Genomic DNA, 14,280 nt, shown 5'->3' on the forward strand with positions numbered 1-14,280 from the left:
AAAAAATAAACAATAAAATAAAATTGCATTTGGGAGCAGCAACACTGAGTGGACATTCTCTTTTTCATCATTCACTGACGTTAGCTACACGGACACCAACTCTCCATGTACAGTGCCTATAGGACGATGTACTGTAGTAGCCTATTCCTACCTGATCTGCTGCAGGGCGATGGGCTGTTTGATCTGCTGGTAGTAGTCAGGGTATTCTTTCCTGGAGGGCAGCTGGAGGAAGGGTTCAGAGAGGAGCGGTCCCTGGCTGTTCCTGCCCCCCCTCACAGCCTCGTACAGCTGGAACACTGGGTTCCCCATGTCCATACTGGAGCTCAGGCACTCCGCCTCAGACTCACCCTCCTCATAATGCACAGAGCCTGGAACACATGATACACAGAGAAGTGCACACATTTACAAATCACACATACTTAACCATACCGAAACAACATAAAGCTATGAAGAGGGTTTGGTCTCAAAGACTAAACAATGCAAATCTTGTTAGTGTGTGTGTGTGCGTTTGTTGTGTTGACGCAAACTCACCAGAGAGCAGGGCATCCTCGTCATTCTCTGAGCCATACTGCAGAGCCAGGGTGATGGCAGAGAGACGGTCTCCCTGGGCTGACCTCCGGTTCCTGATGCGGACACTGGTCTTAGTGGGCTCAGCATGGTCTATCTCAGTCTTTCTCTGGATGAAGACCTTCTTGATGATGTTAGCATCCTTGACATCAAATAAGGAAGAATTGAGATTAGTGTGCTTTCTATAACATCTACAAGTTGTAGACATGCAGTAAAATCTTGAGTACAACATAGCTCTACTGAAACTAGGCTTTCCGCGCAACTACTCACAAGAACATAAGATAACAATATATCATCTGTCGTATAGGAGGATAAATATACCTTAAAAACCTGAGATCCTGGTTCATTGTATGTTTTTGCATTTTTCACCAGAAGGTCAACATCCTTAGCCATGCCGGTGACACTTTTGTAGTATCCAATCTGACAAATATTCACAAAAGATCATGCGTAGGTTGCAGAGTTAACATTTGAGTCATTTAGCAGACGCTCTTATCCAGAGTATACATTTTCGTACTGGTCCCCCGTGGGAATCGAACCCACAACCCTGGCGCTAAAAGTGCCATGCTCCTCGAACTGAGCTACACAAGACTCATATGATATCTTATGACTACACAAAATAACAAATTATGTCCAGTAGGTCTATATTCATGTGTTTATGTATTAACACGCTTAATCAATTCGATGTCAATCAATACTACACAATTCTCAATGCCTCAGGTGAATAGGATACCTGTATTCTCTCAGTGATGGCTCTAAGATCAAGGGGCTCCTTGATAACGGCATAGTAGTCTGGGTAGTGCACTTTGGAAGGCAGCTTCTGGAAGAGCTCACTGATGACCCTTCCTGAGGGGTCCGTGTATGACACTACAGCATCTAACAGCTGCTCCAAAACCTCCTTCAGGCAACTCAGTGGGGTCTGCAGATCAGCACATACAGGAACAACCACAAGCTATGATCCCACGCACATCCAGTACTTATGGAACCTGAGTTGCAAGTCTACGGAGCTTGTCAACAATGAGTAAACTTGTTGTAGACACAGAAAAGGTGAGAATAAAAGGCATATGTGGTTGACTTGACATGATGTAGTTTGTCCATGATAGATAGACATACACAGCAGGAAGGAACTGGAAGATCTCATGATATATAGAGGTAAATGGATATGTCTGATGATCTTATATCTTTACCTCGTCTTCAGTGGAGAGAGCAGGATTATCCAGCATGTCTTCACCATCGTCATCATCTTCATCACCATCCCCTGGCTGCACAAACTCATTCCTGGTGTGGACATAGAGTTCCCACAGCCTGCAGGCCTCTTGGTACTCCTCACCATCAGCCTGACAAGTCAGAGATAAAACAGGGTTTCCGTTAGCCGGTAATTGCCGGCTTTTGGCCGGTAAAAAAAACAAAAAGACGATAAATACAAATTGTTGCCGGCAAAACTGACCAGGAGAAAAAACAATGGTAGGCAGGCTATCAGCGCATCACCCACCACTTTAGCTGGAGGCAGTATGCATTTTGAAAACATACTTAATTGTTTGAAACCTGAACGTTTTACTTCATATTATGAGGCATGTCTTACCTTGCTTGAAAATCCGACCATAGAAATGTGGAGGCAATTATTTTATCAAGACTTGTTTCAAGTTTGGGGAAGCATACAATTTATCCTACCACTTCTACTGATCTGTGTGCCAGTTATGATTTTCATATGCGCATTTTCGTGGAACAGTTTCATTTCAATAATAATGTTTTTGTTTCTCAAAATCATTGTCACGTGGTTAATCATAAAAATCGTAATTCAAATGATAAAAATTCAACTAATGCGAGAGCACCAGCATCTGCCATATGGACACATTTATACACCGTGATCATTGGCGGCTAAATAGCCTAAATGAGTGCATGGAACTCAGAGATGGCCAATGCAGCCGGTGGCCTAGAACTTATTGTCAACTAAGTAAAGATACATAAAGCCGACAAATAAAAACAGTAGAAAATATACTGATGAAAACTCAGGTACTTTCAATCCCATTCATCACTCTACTCAGCCTGTCTGCCTCCCTTTCCTATCGGTCTTGACTCAAGCTATTATTGCTAGTGAAGTGCAACATTGTATCAAATCAATCAACTGGATCCAGCCTGAAGCTGTCTCTAGCGAACTTACAACATTGTATCAACTAGCCTATTACGGCTCTCACACAGCCGTTTTTGCGGCCCTCAGACAGCTGTTTTTGCAAAAGGGAAAGGTATTTTATGACTTTTCCACTGGATATATGGGATCATCAGATCATGATATATTGCCCTTTCACACTGAGGCTTGGTGATTATCGAGGGGGAAATTGTTGGAAATATTTTTCAAATAGGCCTACTGTGAGGAACTATTAGGCTATCATTTGTAATGGATGTAAAAAAAAAAAAAAACTTCATTGACTTACTGTGTGAGGTGAAGAAAAAAAATGACTGAGAAGCTCAGTTTATTAGTGGTGGATGTGGTGCGTTAAGACAAGCAGAAAACATCCCCAAATGGGCACTTTCCTACATTTGCACGCAGCAGGCCAGGTAGGCTACTTCTATGCGTGCTCAGGCGCGCCCGCTCCCTCAACATTAACAAGACAGAGAAACCAGACCCATGCTCATTGCTCACATGGAGCACTCCAAACAAAAGACAATGAAAAAATTGGCTAAACTTGTAAATTATGCTTATGAAATAACCCAAAACTTGTTTCTCACAGGTGTAGCAGGTTGTGAACTCTGCAAACAATGTTTCCACTCCAAGAATGGTAAATTACTGTAGGCCTAATTAGTAAAACAATGCATTAACAGAAATTAATGTAACCAAATGATGGGCATTAACGGTACATTTACTACTGGTGACATATGGGGAATTTATCAAAATAAGCAAAGGGCTAACAATTCACACAATGAAACAGCAAAATAATTGGCGGGAGACAGCTGAGTGCATTCTGGAGAGAGACGCACCTATAGGCCATCTTCGCCACTCCTCCCCTTCTTCTTGTCGCAACATTTTAAATTATACTCAAGACATCTTCACACATATTTTAAGCCTTGTCCACACACGCTGCCTATGAAAGACTTCCTCAAATGCCATTTCTCTCCTGTTCTATTTGTTTTCATATCAACTTTATTTTGTTGTCCAGAAGCCAAAGGTACAATCCTAGTCATATTAGCAACCCATCCTAGTTGTTTCATCTTTAGATTCACCCTCTTTCTAAGTTTCTAAGGAGATTTTCATCTCTGTCATATACTGCTGGCATCAGGTGCACTGTTAAGAATGGTGTTTTCCCGCGAATTGCATTTTGGCAAATGTTTGAAAATGATATTTCATTGGTTGCTTCATTACAGGAGTTGCATGTTCTGTTAAGATGAATTTCCATAATGTAAATGTTATTTCTGTCATTCTGAGCACCGTGGGTGGACGCCCTAATGGGTTACGAACCCAATGCATAGGGGTCCGGTATATTTCTCAAGATGGCCAGTAAATGTAAATCTTCCCGGTCACGTTGTCCGGCACCACATTAACCTAACGGAAACCCTGAGATAAAAGCATTACTAACCTGCTGTGTCTAAAGGATGTGTTTCCTACTAGTCAAATACTAACAATGTGTGTTTTCACAAAGTGTAATAGCACAAAGTACAGCACAATCAGGTTTGCAATCGATTTTCATATTAGACTTAGAGTATTCAATCAACACCTTATAGTAGGTCTTGGCGTTGTTGAACATGAGCTGGAAATCAGCAGTGAGCTGCTCCACATCTTGGTAGTCCTCTGACTTGAGCTTCTGCTGGATCTTGGTCATGTCTATGGGCTTGGACACCACCTCATAGTAGTCTGGCTGTTTCCTGAGGGAGGAAGAGGCGGTGATAAGTCACCTGGGGCCTTTTCCTCTACATTTAGTCTATGGTCATTTGGCACCAAATATTAGAAAATGGGTTGAAACAGGGAGGGACTACATGGACTTGTCCAATGAGAAATGCTAGTTAGGTTTTCTGCTGCAAATGTTTTGCTATGGTCATCGCTAATGAACATGACCAATCTCTTGTTATACATGCTAGCTTACCTTCTCTTTGGTACCCTGATGAACAGCTCACAAAGCAGCCTTCCCTGGTTGTCCTTGTGGTCCCTGACAGTGTTGTACAACTCATGGCACACAGCAATCTGTTGAACACAAAACATAATCCAACAATGTGTGTCAAAGCAGGTTACAGTAGACAATTCCAAGTTTGGGATACTTGGATTCACTGCATCACACAAATAAAACATGGCAAACCTGACCAAGAGTAAAACAAGGATGTTGATAAAGATTACCACAAGCATTATCAGGGGGATAGGTAGGGTGCGTTCGTAAATTCACTCTGGAGTGTCGGAGTGCTGGTGACTGTTTACATGTTACCTGTGCTGCTAGCAACAATTTCATTCAGTTTTTTGCTGACGTTTACTGATGCCTGTCAAATTCAACGGGTGTTGCACGTTCGTACATTTATCAGTTATTCTGCGCTCTGGCGCACTGAAAAAGGGGGGTCTCTGAAATCGGAGTAGATAGCCAAAGTGAATTTACGAACGCACCCTTAGTTGGCTAGTTTGGTCTGATCTCACTATCCATACATCAGAGCAGTGGTGACCCGTCATTCAGGGCAGGTGCAGCCCCACCTGTTTAGCTATATATATATATATATAACAATTTTGCCTGTTATTTTGGCATTAATACGTGTCACATATCAGTTTGCAAACAGTGTAAAAAAATAATAATAATAATAGAGTTAATAAAGTCGCATACAAACATGGTCTTTTTTTTTTGCTTTCTTGAGTAGGGCAGCTCCAAAATGCAGGTGTTTCAGCCTAGCTCAGTGCTTTCTGTAGTGGTGGGGCAGCCAGCGGAAAATACGGAGTGTAGGGGTTGGTAATGTTCTCTAGTTGCGCCCTGATTAGCTCAGTGTTCTGTCACTCATGGGGACACTACGTTACCGCAAAATGTACGTGGAGAGCTCGAAAATTCATGCCCCTTGGGTGCTGCCATAGATTTACATTAGAAGTGCGCATCCAAGAAGGCTCAAGGTCACTGGCCACAGATAAAATGACATCAAATCACATTATATCTACTGTAGCTTTGATTGGACTGATCATGTCAACATCATACTTTCAAAATTTTAGCAAGCAAGCTCGACAAGCAGTCATCATCATGAATCAAGTCTACAATCTACTGGCATATGAAGAGAAATTATAGATAAAACGTATCGGTGCTCATCTGCCATTGAACATAAACATTACACAACAAGTTGGAAATCGCAAATTCAGCAATGAGTGGTTTGGAAGGAATCAGTGGCTAACTGCAAGCGTTGCAAAGCAATCACTAGCCTGCTATTCAGTGGAGTGGGTGTGCGGTCCAAGTCTAGATTTGTGGTCCTCTGTAGCTCAATTGGTAGAGCATGGCGCTTGTAACGCCAGGGTAGTGGGTTCGATCCCCGGGACCACCCATACGTAAAAATGTATGCACACATGACTGTAAGTCGCTTTGGATAAAAGCGTCTGCTAAATGGCATATTATTATAGGTTTACCGGTCTCTTTTCCAAGCTTAAAAGGATAAACATTCACATGCAACACCATGGGCCAGAAAAAGTTGAATACATTGGCCAAGCTCTCAATCCAGCATGATTTCTGCCACGTTCAAAACAACTGGAAACTCGGAACTGGGCTATCTCAGACTTCAGTGAGTTCAAGACAACTGGGAACTCTGAAAAAAAACGAGCTCCAACTAAGAAAATAAGTTTTGAACGGTCATCCAACTCGGAATTCCAAGTCGGGAACTCGTGCCTCTTTCTAGAGCTCCGACCTGAAGATCACTGACGTCATGAATCATCGTCATGTATTGTATGCTGCTGCATAATGATGTAATATGCCAGGGAGATATGTATACTGTAGCTATGAAAGTAATACTAAGTGTATGTTGTGTAGTAAGCTGTTAGTAGCCCATGTGCCTCACCCTAATAATTTGGTCCCTTCCCCCTCTGAAACCCCACCTCTTTAAGGAATACCTGGGATAGGATAAAGTAATCCTTCTACCCCCCCACACACAGCGGAGTCGCTCACCACCTTCCGGAGACATTTGAAACCCCACCTCTTTAAGGAATACCTGGGATAGGATAAAGTAATCCTTCTACCCCCCAAAAAAATTGTAAAGTGGTTATCCCACTGGCTATAGGGTGAATGCATCAATTTGTGAGTCGCTCTGGACTAGAGCGTCTGCTAAATGACGTAAATGTGCCCTTGAGCAAGGCACTTAACCCTAATTGCTCCTGTAAGTCGCTCTGGATAAGAGCGTCTGCTAAATGACTTAAATGTAATGTAAATGTTAACTTAGCATACTGTTCCAACTTAGTAGTGCACATGTAGCCTATAGCCTGTTTTAGAGAAATGTAATCATTGAATATTGTAAGAGCTTTCATTGTCTGCTTATATGCCCCCTTTATTTATCCTACGGTTCTGACTTGGTGTACAGGGAGAATACTGTAAGAATGGCCCATGTTCTGAATTCTGTCGCTGTACATTTGAAAAGTGCTGAACAAATAGTTATATTGACTACATCCATCCTAGCTCACTCATTAATGTCTTAATCGAAATTACGCATTGCCTCTTATCCGCTCGTCGTTCCATTGTCATAATTTATACATATCAGTTGTCAGTAGAAACCACATTTGTTTAAGCAAGTCAGCCATATCAGCTATGTTTTTTAAAAAGGCAGTAAATGAGGCTGAATGAACTGTTACACTGCCAGACATAGCTCCGCTGATAGCCAGGTGTAGCGGTGGTGAAAAGAAAGCTCTGCTGTTGGGACAGCTTTATGTAGGCCATTACAGTTTGTGGGCACCATTTGTCCCCGTTATAGTGCAATTAATATATTGTTTAATGTTGTGTTCTGTAGTGGCTTTGCTGGCATGCATTAAAACATATTGGGAGGAAAGTTTGCCCCACCAAGATTTACACGCTAAAATCGCCACTGCATCAGAGCTAGAAGAGTAAGAAATTCAACTCACAGGGTCTACTGCAGGGAGATTAGAGGGTCTTCTCCTCTTTCGCCCGCTTCCAGGAGTGGAGGAGGAGGCATCGTCAAAGTCACCTCCGCTCACACTACTGGAGGGAGAGATGGCCCTTCTCCTTTTCGAACTCATTGGTAAAACTGATGGTACTTTCAAAACAACAACACACAAACACAGTTAGCTTGCTGGCTAGGTAACTATCCAACATATAATATTATAAACACTGACTAGCCCTGTAACGTTACAGAATGAAGTCTTTTTTATTATAATTACTTTATTTAACCTGTATTTAACTAGGCAAGTCAATTAAGAACAAATGTGTATTTAAAATGACGGCCTACCAAGAGACAGAGTCCTGCGGGGACCGGGGCTAGGATAAAAAATAAAATGTACTGTAGTAGGGCAAAACACACATCACGACAAGAGACACCACAACACTAGCTACATAAAGAGAGACCTAAGACAACACAGCATGCCAGCAAAACAACACGGTAGCTACACAAACATTGTGAGAGACTAACTCTGAAAATCATGTAAACACGTCCGTGTTAACTTTAGCTGTCTACCGGTAACGTTAGCTAGGTAGCCGCTAGTTATCAAACATGGGATACTGGGATCTTCGACGTAGAATCTTAGCTAGTTTATCTCGCTACCTATCTAGCTAACCATTCATCTGCTGGTAACAACTAGAGTTCGCAGTAACGTTGTTAGCTAGATGACTAAGTACCAACAAAGGCGAGCGCCTAACATTTAAATGTTCGCTACACGGTCAAAAAGCGCAAATCGATTGCTAGTTGTAGCGTTACTTTGATAAACTAATTTAAAGCAAAATGCAAACCCGGTTTACCTCAATTTTAGTATATTTCCCTGAGCAAAATTGTTTTGTTAAAAAAAGTATATTCATTCGAAACGTTAGCTAGTCAAGCTCCTCCCCCGTGACTGTAAATTGCCGGATGTGACCCTATAAAGCTGCGAATCATTTGGAAAAAATGGAGGCGACATTGGATTTACAAATAAAAATATCCGTAGGAGTGTCGCTGTTGTGGTGGCGAAGCGTTTCTGTCTGACGGTGGGTGGTGGTGCTTGGGAAACATGGCGGAAGTGGATAATGAAGTTCGAATCAAGCAGCTCGTCGAGCAAAGTTGGTGAAGACGAATGTTCTGAATGGACGACATTAGTATCGAAAATGGAGCAAAAAATAAACCACTAAAATTGCAGTGGAGGATACGTGTATGAATGATAATGAATCGCTTATTGTTGAGATGCGTTTGTTGAGTAAGGATGCATATGTGGGAGACGTTTGAGGTGTCGAAAATGGTGAAGTATGCCAGGGAAAAGTGGGGTATGTCAGAGTGACCAGGAGTGGTCTTATTTGGATTAATTGTATTTATGAAGAACAGAGGAAGATTGCAGTGAGCCTCCAAAGAATCCGGACAACAGAAGCTTTGTGTTTTGAACTTCGGAGTAGAGCACCCCTCAAAGGAGTCATCTCAGGGGTGAAGACGGATATTCAGGTTGAATCCCTGAAGATAATTCCTGGTGTGGTTGGTGCCCGGCATCTGACCCGCTGGGTTAATGGAGATAAATAATAAAGTCTGTCGGTCCTGTTGTTTTTTGATAAAGAACAAATACCTATGCAGCAAAAAAAGAAATGTCCTCTCACTGTCAACTGTGTTTATTTTCAGCAAACTTAACGTGTAAATATTTGTATGAAAATAACAAGATTCAACAACTGAGACATAAACTGAACAAGTTCCACAGACATGTGACTAACAGAAATTGAATAATGTGTCCCTGAACAAAGGGGGGGTCAAAATCAAAAGTAACAGTCAGTATCTGGTGTGGCCACCAGCTGCACTAAGTAATGCAGTGCATCTCCTCATGGACTGCACCAGATTTGCCAGTTCTTGCTGTGAGATGTTACTCCACTCTTCCACCAAGGCACCTGCAAGTTCCCGGACATTTCTGGGGGGGAATGGCCCTAGCCCTCACCCTCCGATCCAACAGGTCCAAGACGTGCTCAATGGGATTGAGATACGGGCTCTTCGCTGGCCTGACATTCCTGTCTTGGAGGAAATCACGCACAGAATGAGCAGTATGGCTGGTGGCATTGTCATGCTGGAGGGTCAGGATGAGCCTGCAGGAAAGGTACCACATGAGGGAGGAGGATGTCTTCCTTGTAACGCACAGCATTGAGATTGCCTGCAATGACAACAAGCTCAGTCCGATGATGCTGTGACACAACGCCCCAGACTATGACGGACCCTCCACCTCCAAATCGATCCTGCTCCAGAGTACAGGCCTTGGTGTAACGCTCATTCCTTCGACGATAAACGCGAATCCGACCATCACCCCTGGTGAGACAAAACCGCGACTCATCAGTGAAGAGCACTTTTTGCCAGTCCTGTCTGGTCCAGCGACGGTGTGTTTGTGCCCATATTGCTGGTGATGTCTTGTAAGAACCTGCCTTACAACAGCCCTACAAGCCCTCAGTCCAGCCTCTCTCAGCCTATTGCGGACAGTCTGTGCACTGATGGAGGGATTGTGCGTTCCTGGTGTAACTCTGGCAGTTGTTGTTGCCATCCTGTACCTGTCCCACAGGTGTGATGTTCGGATGTACCGATCCTGTGCAGGTGTTGTTACACGTGGTCTGCCACTGCGAGGATGATCAGCTGTCCGTTCTGTCTCCCTGTAGCGCGGTCTTAGGCGTCACACAGTACAGAGATTGCAATTTATTGCCCTGGCCACATCTGCAGTCCTCATGCCTCCTTGCAGCATGCCTAAGGCATGTTCACGCCGATGAGCAGGGACTCTGGGCATCTTTCTTTTGGTGTTTTTCAGAGTCAGTAGAAAGGCTTCTTTAGTGTCCTAAGTTTTCATAACTGTGACCTTAATTGCCTACCGTCTGTAAGCTGTTAGTGTCTTAACGACCGTTCCACAGGTGCATGTTCATTAATTGTTTATGGTTCATTGAACAAGCATGGGAAACAGTGTTTAAACCCTTTACAATGAAGATCTGTGAAATTATTTGGATTTTTACAAATTATCTTTGAAAGACAGGGTCCTGAAAAAGGGACGTTTCTTTTTTTGCAGAGTTGATTTGTTTTATTTTTGTATATATATATATATATTTTTTTTTAAAGTTATTTAGCAGACGCTCTTATCCAGAGCGACTTACAGTTAGTGAGTGCATACATTTTCATACTGACCCCCCGTGGGAATCAAACCCACAACCCTGGCATTGCAAGCGTCATGCTCTACCAACTGAGCTACACGGGACTGCTTTATAAGATACGCTGTAAGAGTTTTCGTCCCCAAACCATTGCAGTGTAAGTATTGTGATGGATTTGGCCACGTTTCAAGTGTGTGCAGACGGACAGAGTATATTGAAGAACAGTGTGTAGCAATTGTGGTGGGAATCATGATCCCGAGTTCCTGGAGTGCCCTGTAAGGGTGAAGGAGATTGAGGTGGCAAAATGTAGAGCGGTCAATCGAATCGTCTATGGTGAGGCGATGAAAATAATTGAGAAAACAAGTGATGCTAGTGAAGATCTGGTAGTGGACACACCACAGCCTGTAGTAAATGTTTGCTGCCAGTCAAAAGACACTGTGTGTTAAAATTGTGGATTTTGTGGCGTTCATTGCCACAGTTATAAACTGTATGGCACAAGTCTCAAAGAAATCGAAGAAACTGGACATTATTGTGGCTGCGGCAGAAAGGTTTTTGTGACTTAAAGATTTTACATCTGAAGACTTGCAAGGGGTACTGGCGCCAGAAGACCTGCCCTCCTAGGTTCCCCTTGAGCCTGTGAAGGGATCAGATCTGTTTGGGGGTTTTTTTAACAGAAAAGTTGTTTAATTTTATTTGTTTGGTAGTTTTTTTGATATTTTGTTCCATTTTAGGGAATCCTATTTTAGGGAATGCACATTAAATTGTGTGATCGCGAAGAAGAAGAAGAGAAGAAGAAGAAGAAGAAGAAGAAGAAGAAGAAGAAGAAGAAGAAGAAGAAGAAGAAGAAGAAGCAGCAGCTGCTAGCAAAGATTACTCTAGGGCTAGGGACAATTCCGAACCGAGGTACCAAACCTAAACCCTGACCCTTTTCCTAACCCTAATCACCTGAATGGGTTACATTTGATTTGATGGAATATATAAACTACTCCTCCATAACCCATATGACCAATCCGAGGCATTGAGTAATTTGACTGAGTAAAGTTTAGAATGTGACTATCTGGTAACATAAATTGATATCTGGAGGGTAATTACATGTTTAAAAATGCTTCTGAAGTTTGTAATTTCCACTCTGAAATTTCAGACTTGATTTTCCCTTACGAAAAATGAATCAACTCCTAGAAAAATGTCCATTAATTATAATACACATAATACACTGAACAAAAATATAAACGCAACATGTAAAGTGTTGGTTTCATGAGATGAAATAAAAGATCCCAGAAATGTTCCCTACGCACAAAAAGCTTATTTATCTCATTTTGTCCACGCATTTGTTTACATCCCTGTTAGTGAGCCTTTCTCCTTTGCAAAGATAATCCATCCACCTGACAGGTGTGGCATATCAAGAAGCTGATTAAACAGCATGATCATCACACAAGTGCACCTTGTGATGACTGCAGGAATGTCCACCAGAGCTGTTGCCAGAGAATTGAATGCTCATTTCTCTACCATAAGCGTCGTTTTAGAGAATTTGGCAGTATGCCCAACCGGCTTCACAACCACAGACCACGTGTAACCACGCCAACCCAGGATCTCCACATCCGGCTTCTTCACCGGTGGGATCGTCTGAGACTAGCCACCCGGTCAGCTGATGAAACTATGGTTTGCACAACCGAAAAATTTCTGCACAGACTGTCAGACACCGTCTCAGGGAAGCTCATCTGCATGCTCGTGGTCTTCACCAGGGTCGTAACCGACTTCAGTTGGCAAATGCTCACCTTTGATGGACACTGGCACGCTGGAGAAGTGTGCTCTTCACGGATGAATCCCGGTTTCAACTGTACCGGGCAGATGGCGTGTATGGCATCGTGTGGGCGAGCGGTTTGCTGATGTCAACGGTGTGAACAGAGTGCCCCGTGGTGGTGGTGGGGTTATGGTATGGGCAGGCATAAGCTACGGACAACAAACACAATTGTATTTTATCTATGGAATTTTTATGGCGCAGAGATACCGTGGACGAGCTCCTGAGGCCCATTGTTGTGCCATCCACCGCCATCACCTCATGTTTCAGTATGATAATGCACAGCCCCATGTCTCAAGGATCTGTACACAATTCCTGAAAGCTGAAAATGTCCCAGTTCTTCCTTGGCCTACATACTCACCAGACATGTCACCCATTGATCATGTTTGGGATGCTCTGGATCGACGAGGAGGAATGGGACATCATTCCACAGGCCACAATCAACTCCCTGATCAACTCTATGCGAAGGAGATTTGTCAAACTGCATGAGGAAAATGGTGGTCACACCAGATACTGACTGGTTTTCTGATCCACGCCCCTACCTTAAAAAAATTAAATAAAAACGATATCTGTGACCAAGAGATGCATATCTGTATTCCCAGTCATGTGAAATCCATAGATTAAGCAGTGTTTCCCAACCCTGGTCCTCGAGTACCCCCAACAGTACTCGAGGACCAGGGTTGGGAAACACTGGATTAGGGCCTAATGAATTTATTTAAATTGATAGATGAACTGTAACTCAATAAAATCTGTTGCTGCAGGATTCTTTTCCTGCTGTAGCAAACTGGCTCAAATGACATCTGTAGAGTTCTCAGAATCAAAATGAAATCGTTTTAACATTCATCCATTGGAATGGAATGGAAATGTGTGGAATCTGGAATTGCACCCCCTCAATAATAATAATTGCACCCTCTCAATTAGGCTATTAGCTTTAGCTACAATCCATCCCAGTAGGGTTGCAAAGGTAGGGCTTATTACTGGAAACTTTCTAAGTTTACCAGTAAACTACCAGAATTTTGGTAGCTTTCCAGTTTTGGGGGGAATTTTATAAGATGACATCTAGTGGCCTTTTTGGGTACTTCCGATTATCACAGATGTCTTTAATTATCTATGGTCCTCTGTGTGGCCTTATCACATATAAAATAAGATGATTAAAAAAGAATAACTATGACAAAGCTGTAAAACATTATCTTAAATATAAACCATCAACTTAGTGAATACCATTGGTGTTTAATATGAGGATTTCAGCATGAAATATCCTTTATATACTATGTTCTCCACACTTTTATTTATTTCAATATGTCTTTGTTGTAAATGCTTTGGCGCCAAACTGGTGGCAGTTGTGAAAACATTATGTCATTGCTGTTGATTAGATGCTTTTTTTCATTAATTAGGCTTTCTCTTGAACCATATGGTCTATCCCCTAGAAACTCATGGACACAGATAAAAACATTTTATACTAGCCTATCAGGCCTGCTATATATGAACACATTTAAAAAACTTATTCAAGTGTAAATTACCAAAGTTACCATAGATTACCTGTTAATGACCAACATTACCGAAGATTCCGCTAACTTTGGTAAATTACCGGTAGCTTTACAACCCTACATGCCAGGCTCTTTTGATGCCAGGCTATATTGATTTAAGTAGGTACAGTAGGCTACTTTTTAGCTGTGGTTGATTTAGGGCTGTTTG

General features: G+C 42.4%; 1 protein-coding gene across 5 annotated transcripts in view; it reads right to left on the reverse strand.

Moving 5' to 3' along the window:
* Window positions 1–9,265, reverse strand: part of pbrm1l (polybromo 1, like) — a 54,702-nt gene extending 45,437 nt beyond the window's left edge. For 3 of the 5 annotated variants that reach the window (XM_041887852.2, XM_041887855.2, XM_041887851.2), the window contains exons 1-10: window positions 8,463–9,262; window positions 7,957–7,985; window positions 7,613–7,764; window positions 4,641–4,738; window positions 4,275–4,422; window positions 1,752–1,901; window positions 1,298–1,483; window positions 889–987; window positions 532–709; window positions 152–368 (exon numbers count right to left, since the gene is read on the reverse strand). In XM_041887852.2, coding sequence (XP_041743786.2) covers window positions 152–368; window positions 532–709; window positions 889–987; window positions 1,298–1,483; window positions 1,752–1,901; window positions 4,275–4,422; window positions 4,641–4,738; window positions 7,613–7,747 — 1,211 coding nt within the window. In that variant the 5' untranslated portion in view covers window positions 7,748–7,764; window positions 7,957–7,985; window positions 8,463–9,262. Of the gene's footprint in view, window positions 1–151; window positions 369–531; window positions 710–888; window positions 988–1,297; window positions 1,484–1,751; window positions 1,902–4,274; window positions 4,423–4,640; window positions 4,739–7,612; window positions 7,765–7,956; window positions 7,986–8,462 lie in introns of all 5 variants that reach the window. The other 2 variants (XM_041887854.2, XM_041887856.2) reach the window with 2 other exon arrangements.
* Window positions 9,266–14,280: the final 5,015 nt, after the last annotated feature.

The sequence above is a fragment of the Coregonus clupeaformis genome, chromosome 10 (assembly GCF_020615455.1).
Source record: "Coregonus clupeaformis isolate EN_2021a chromosome 10, ASM2061545v1, whole genome shotgun sequence".
Classification (NCBI taxonomy): domain Eukaryota; kingdom Metazoa; phylum Chordata; class Actinopteri; order Salmoniformes; family Salmonidae; genus Coregonus; species Coregonus clupeaformis.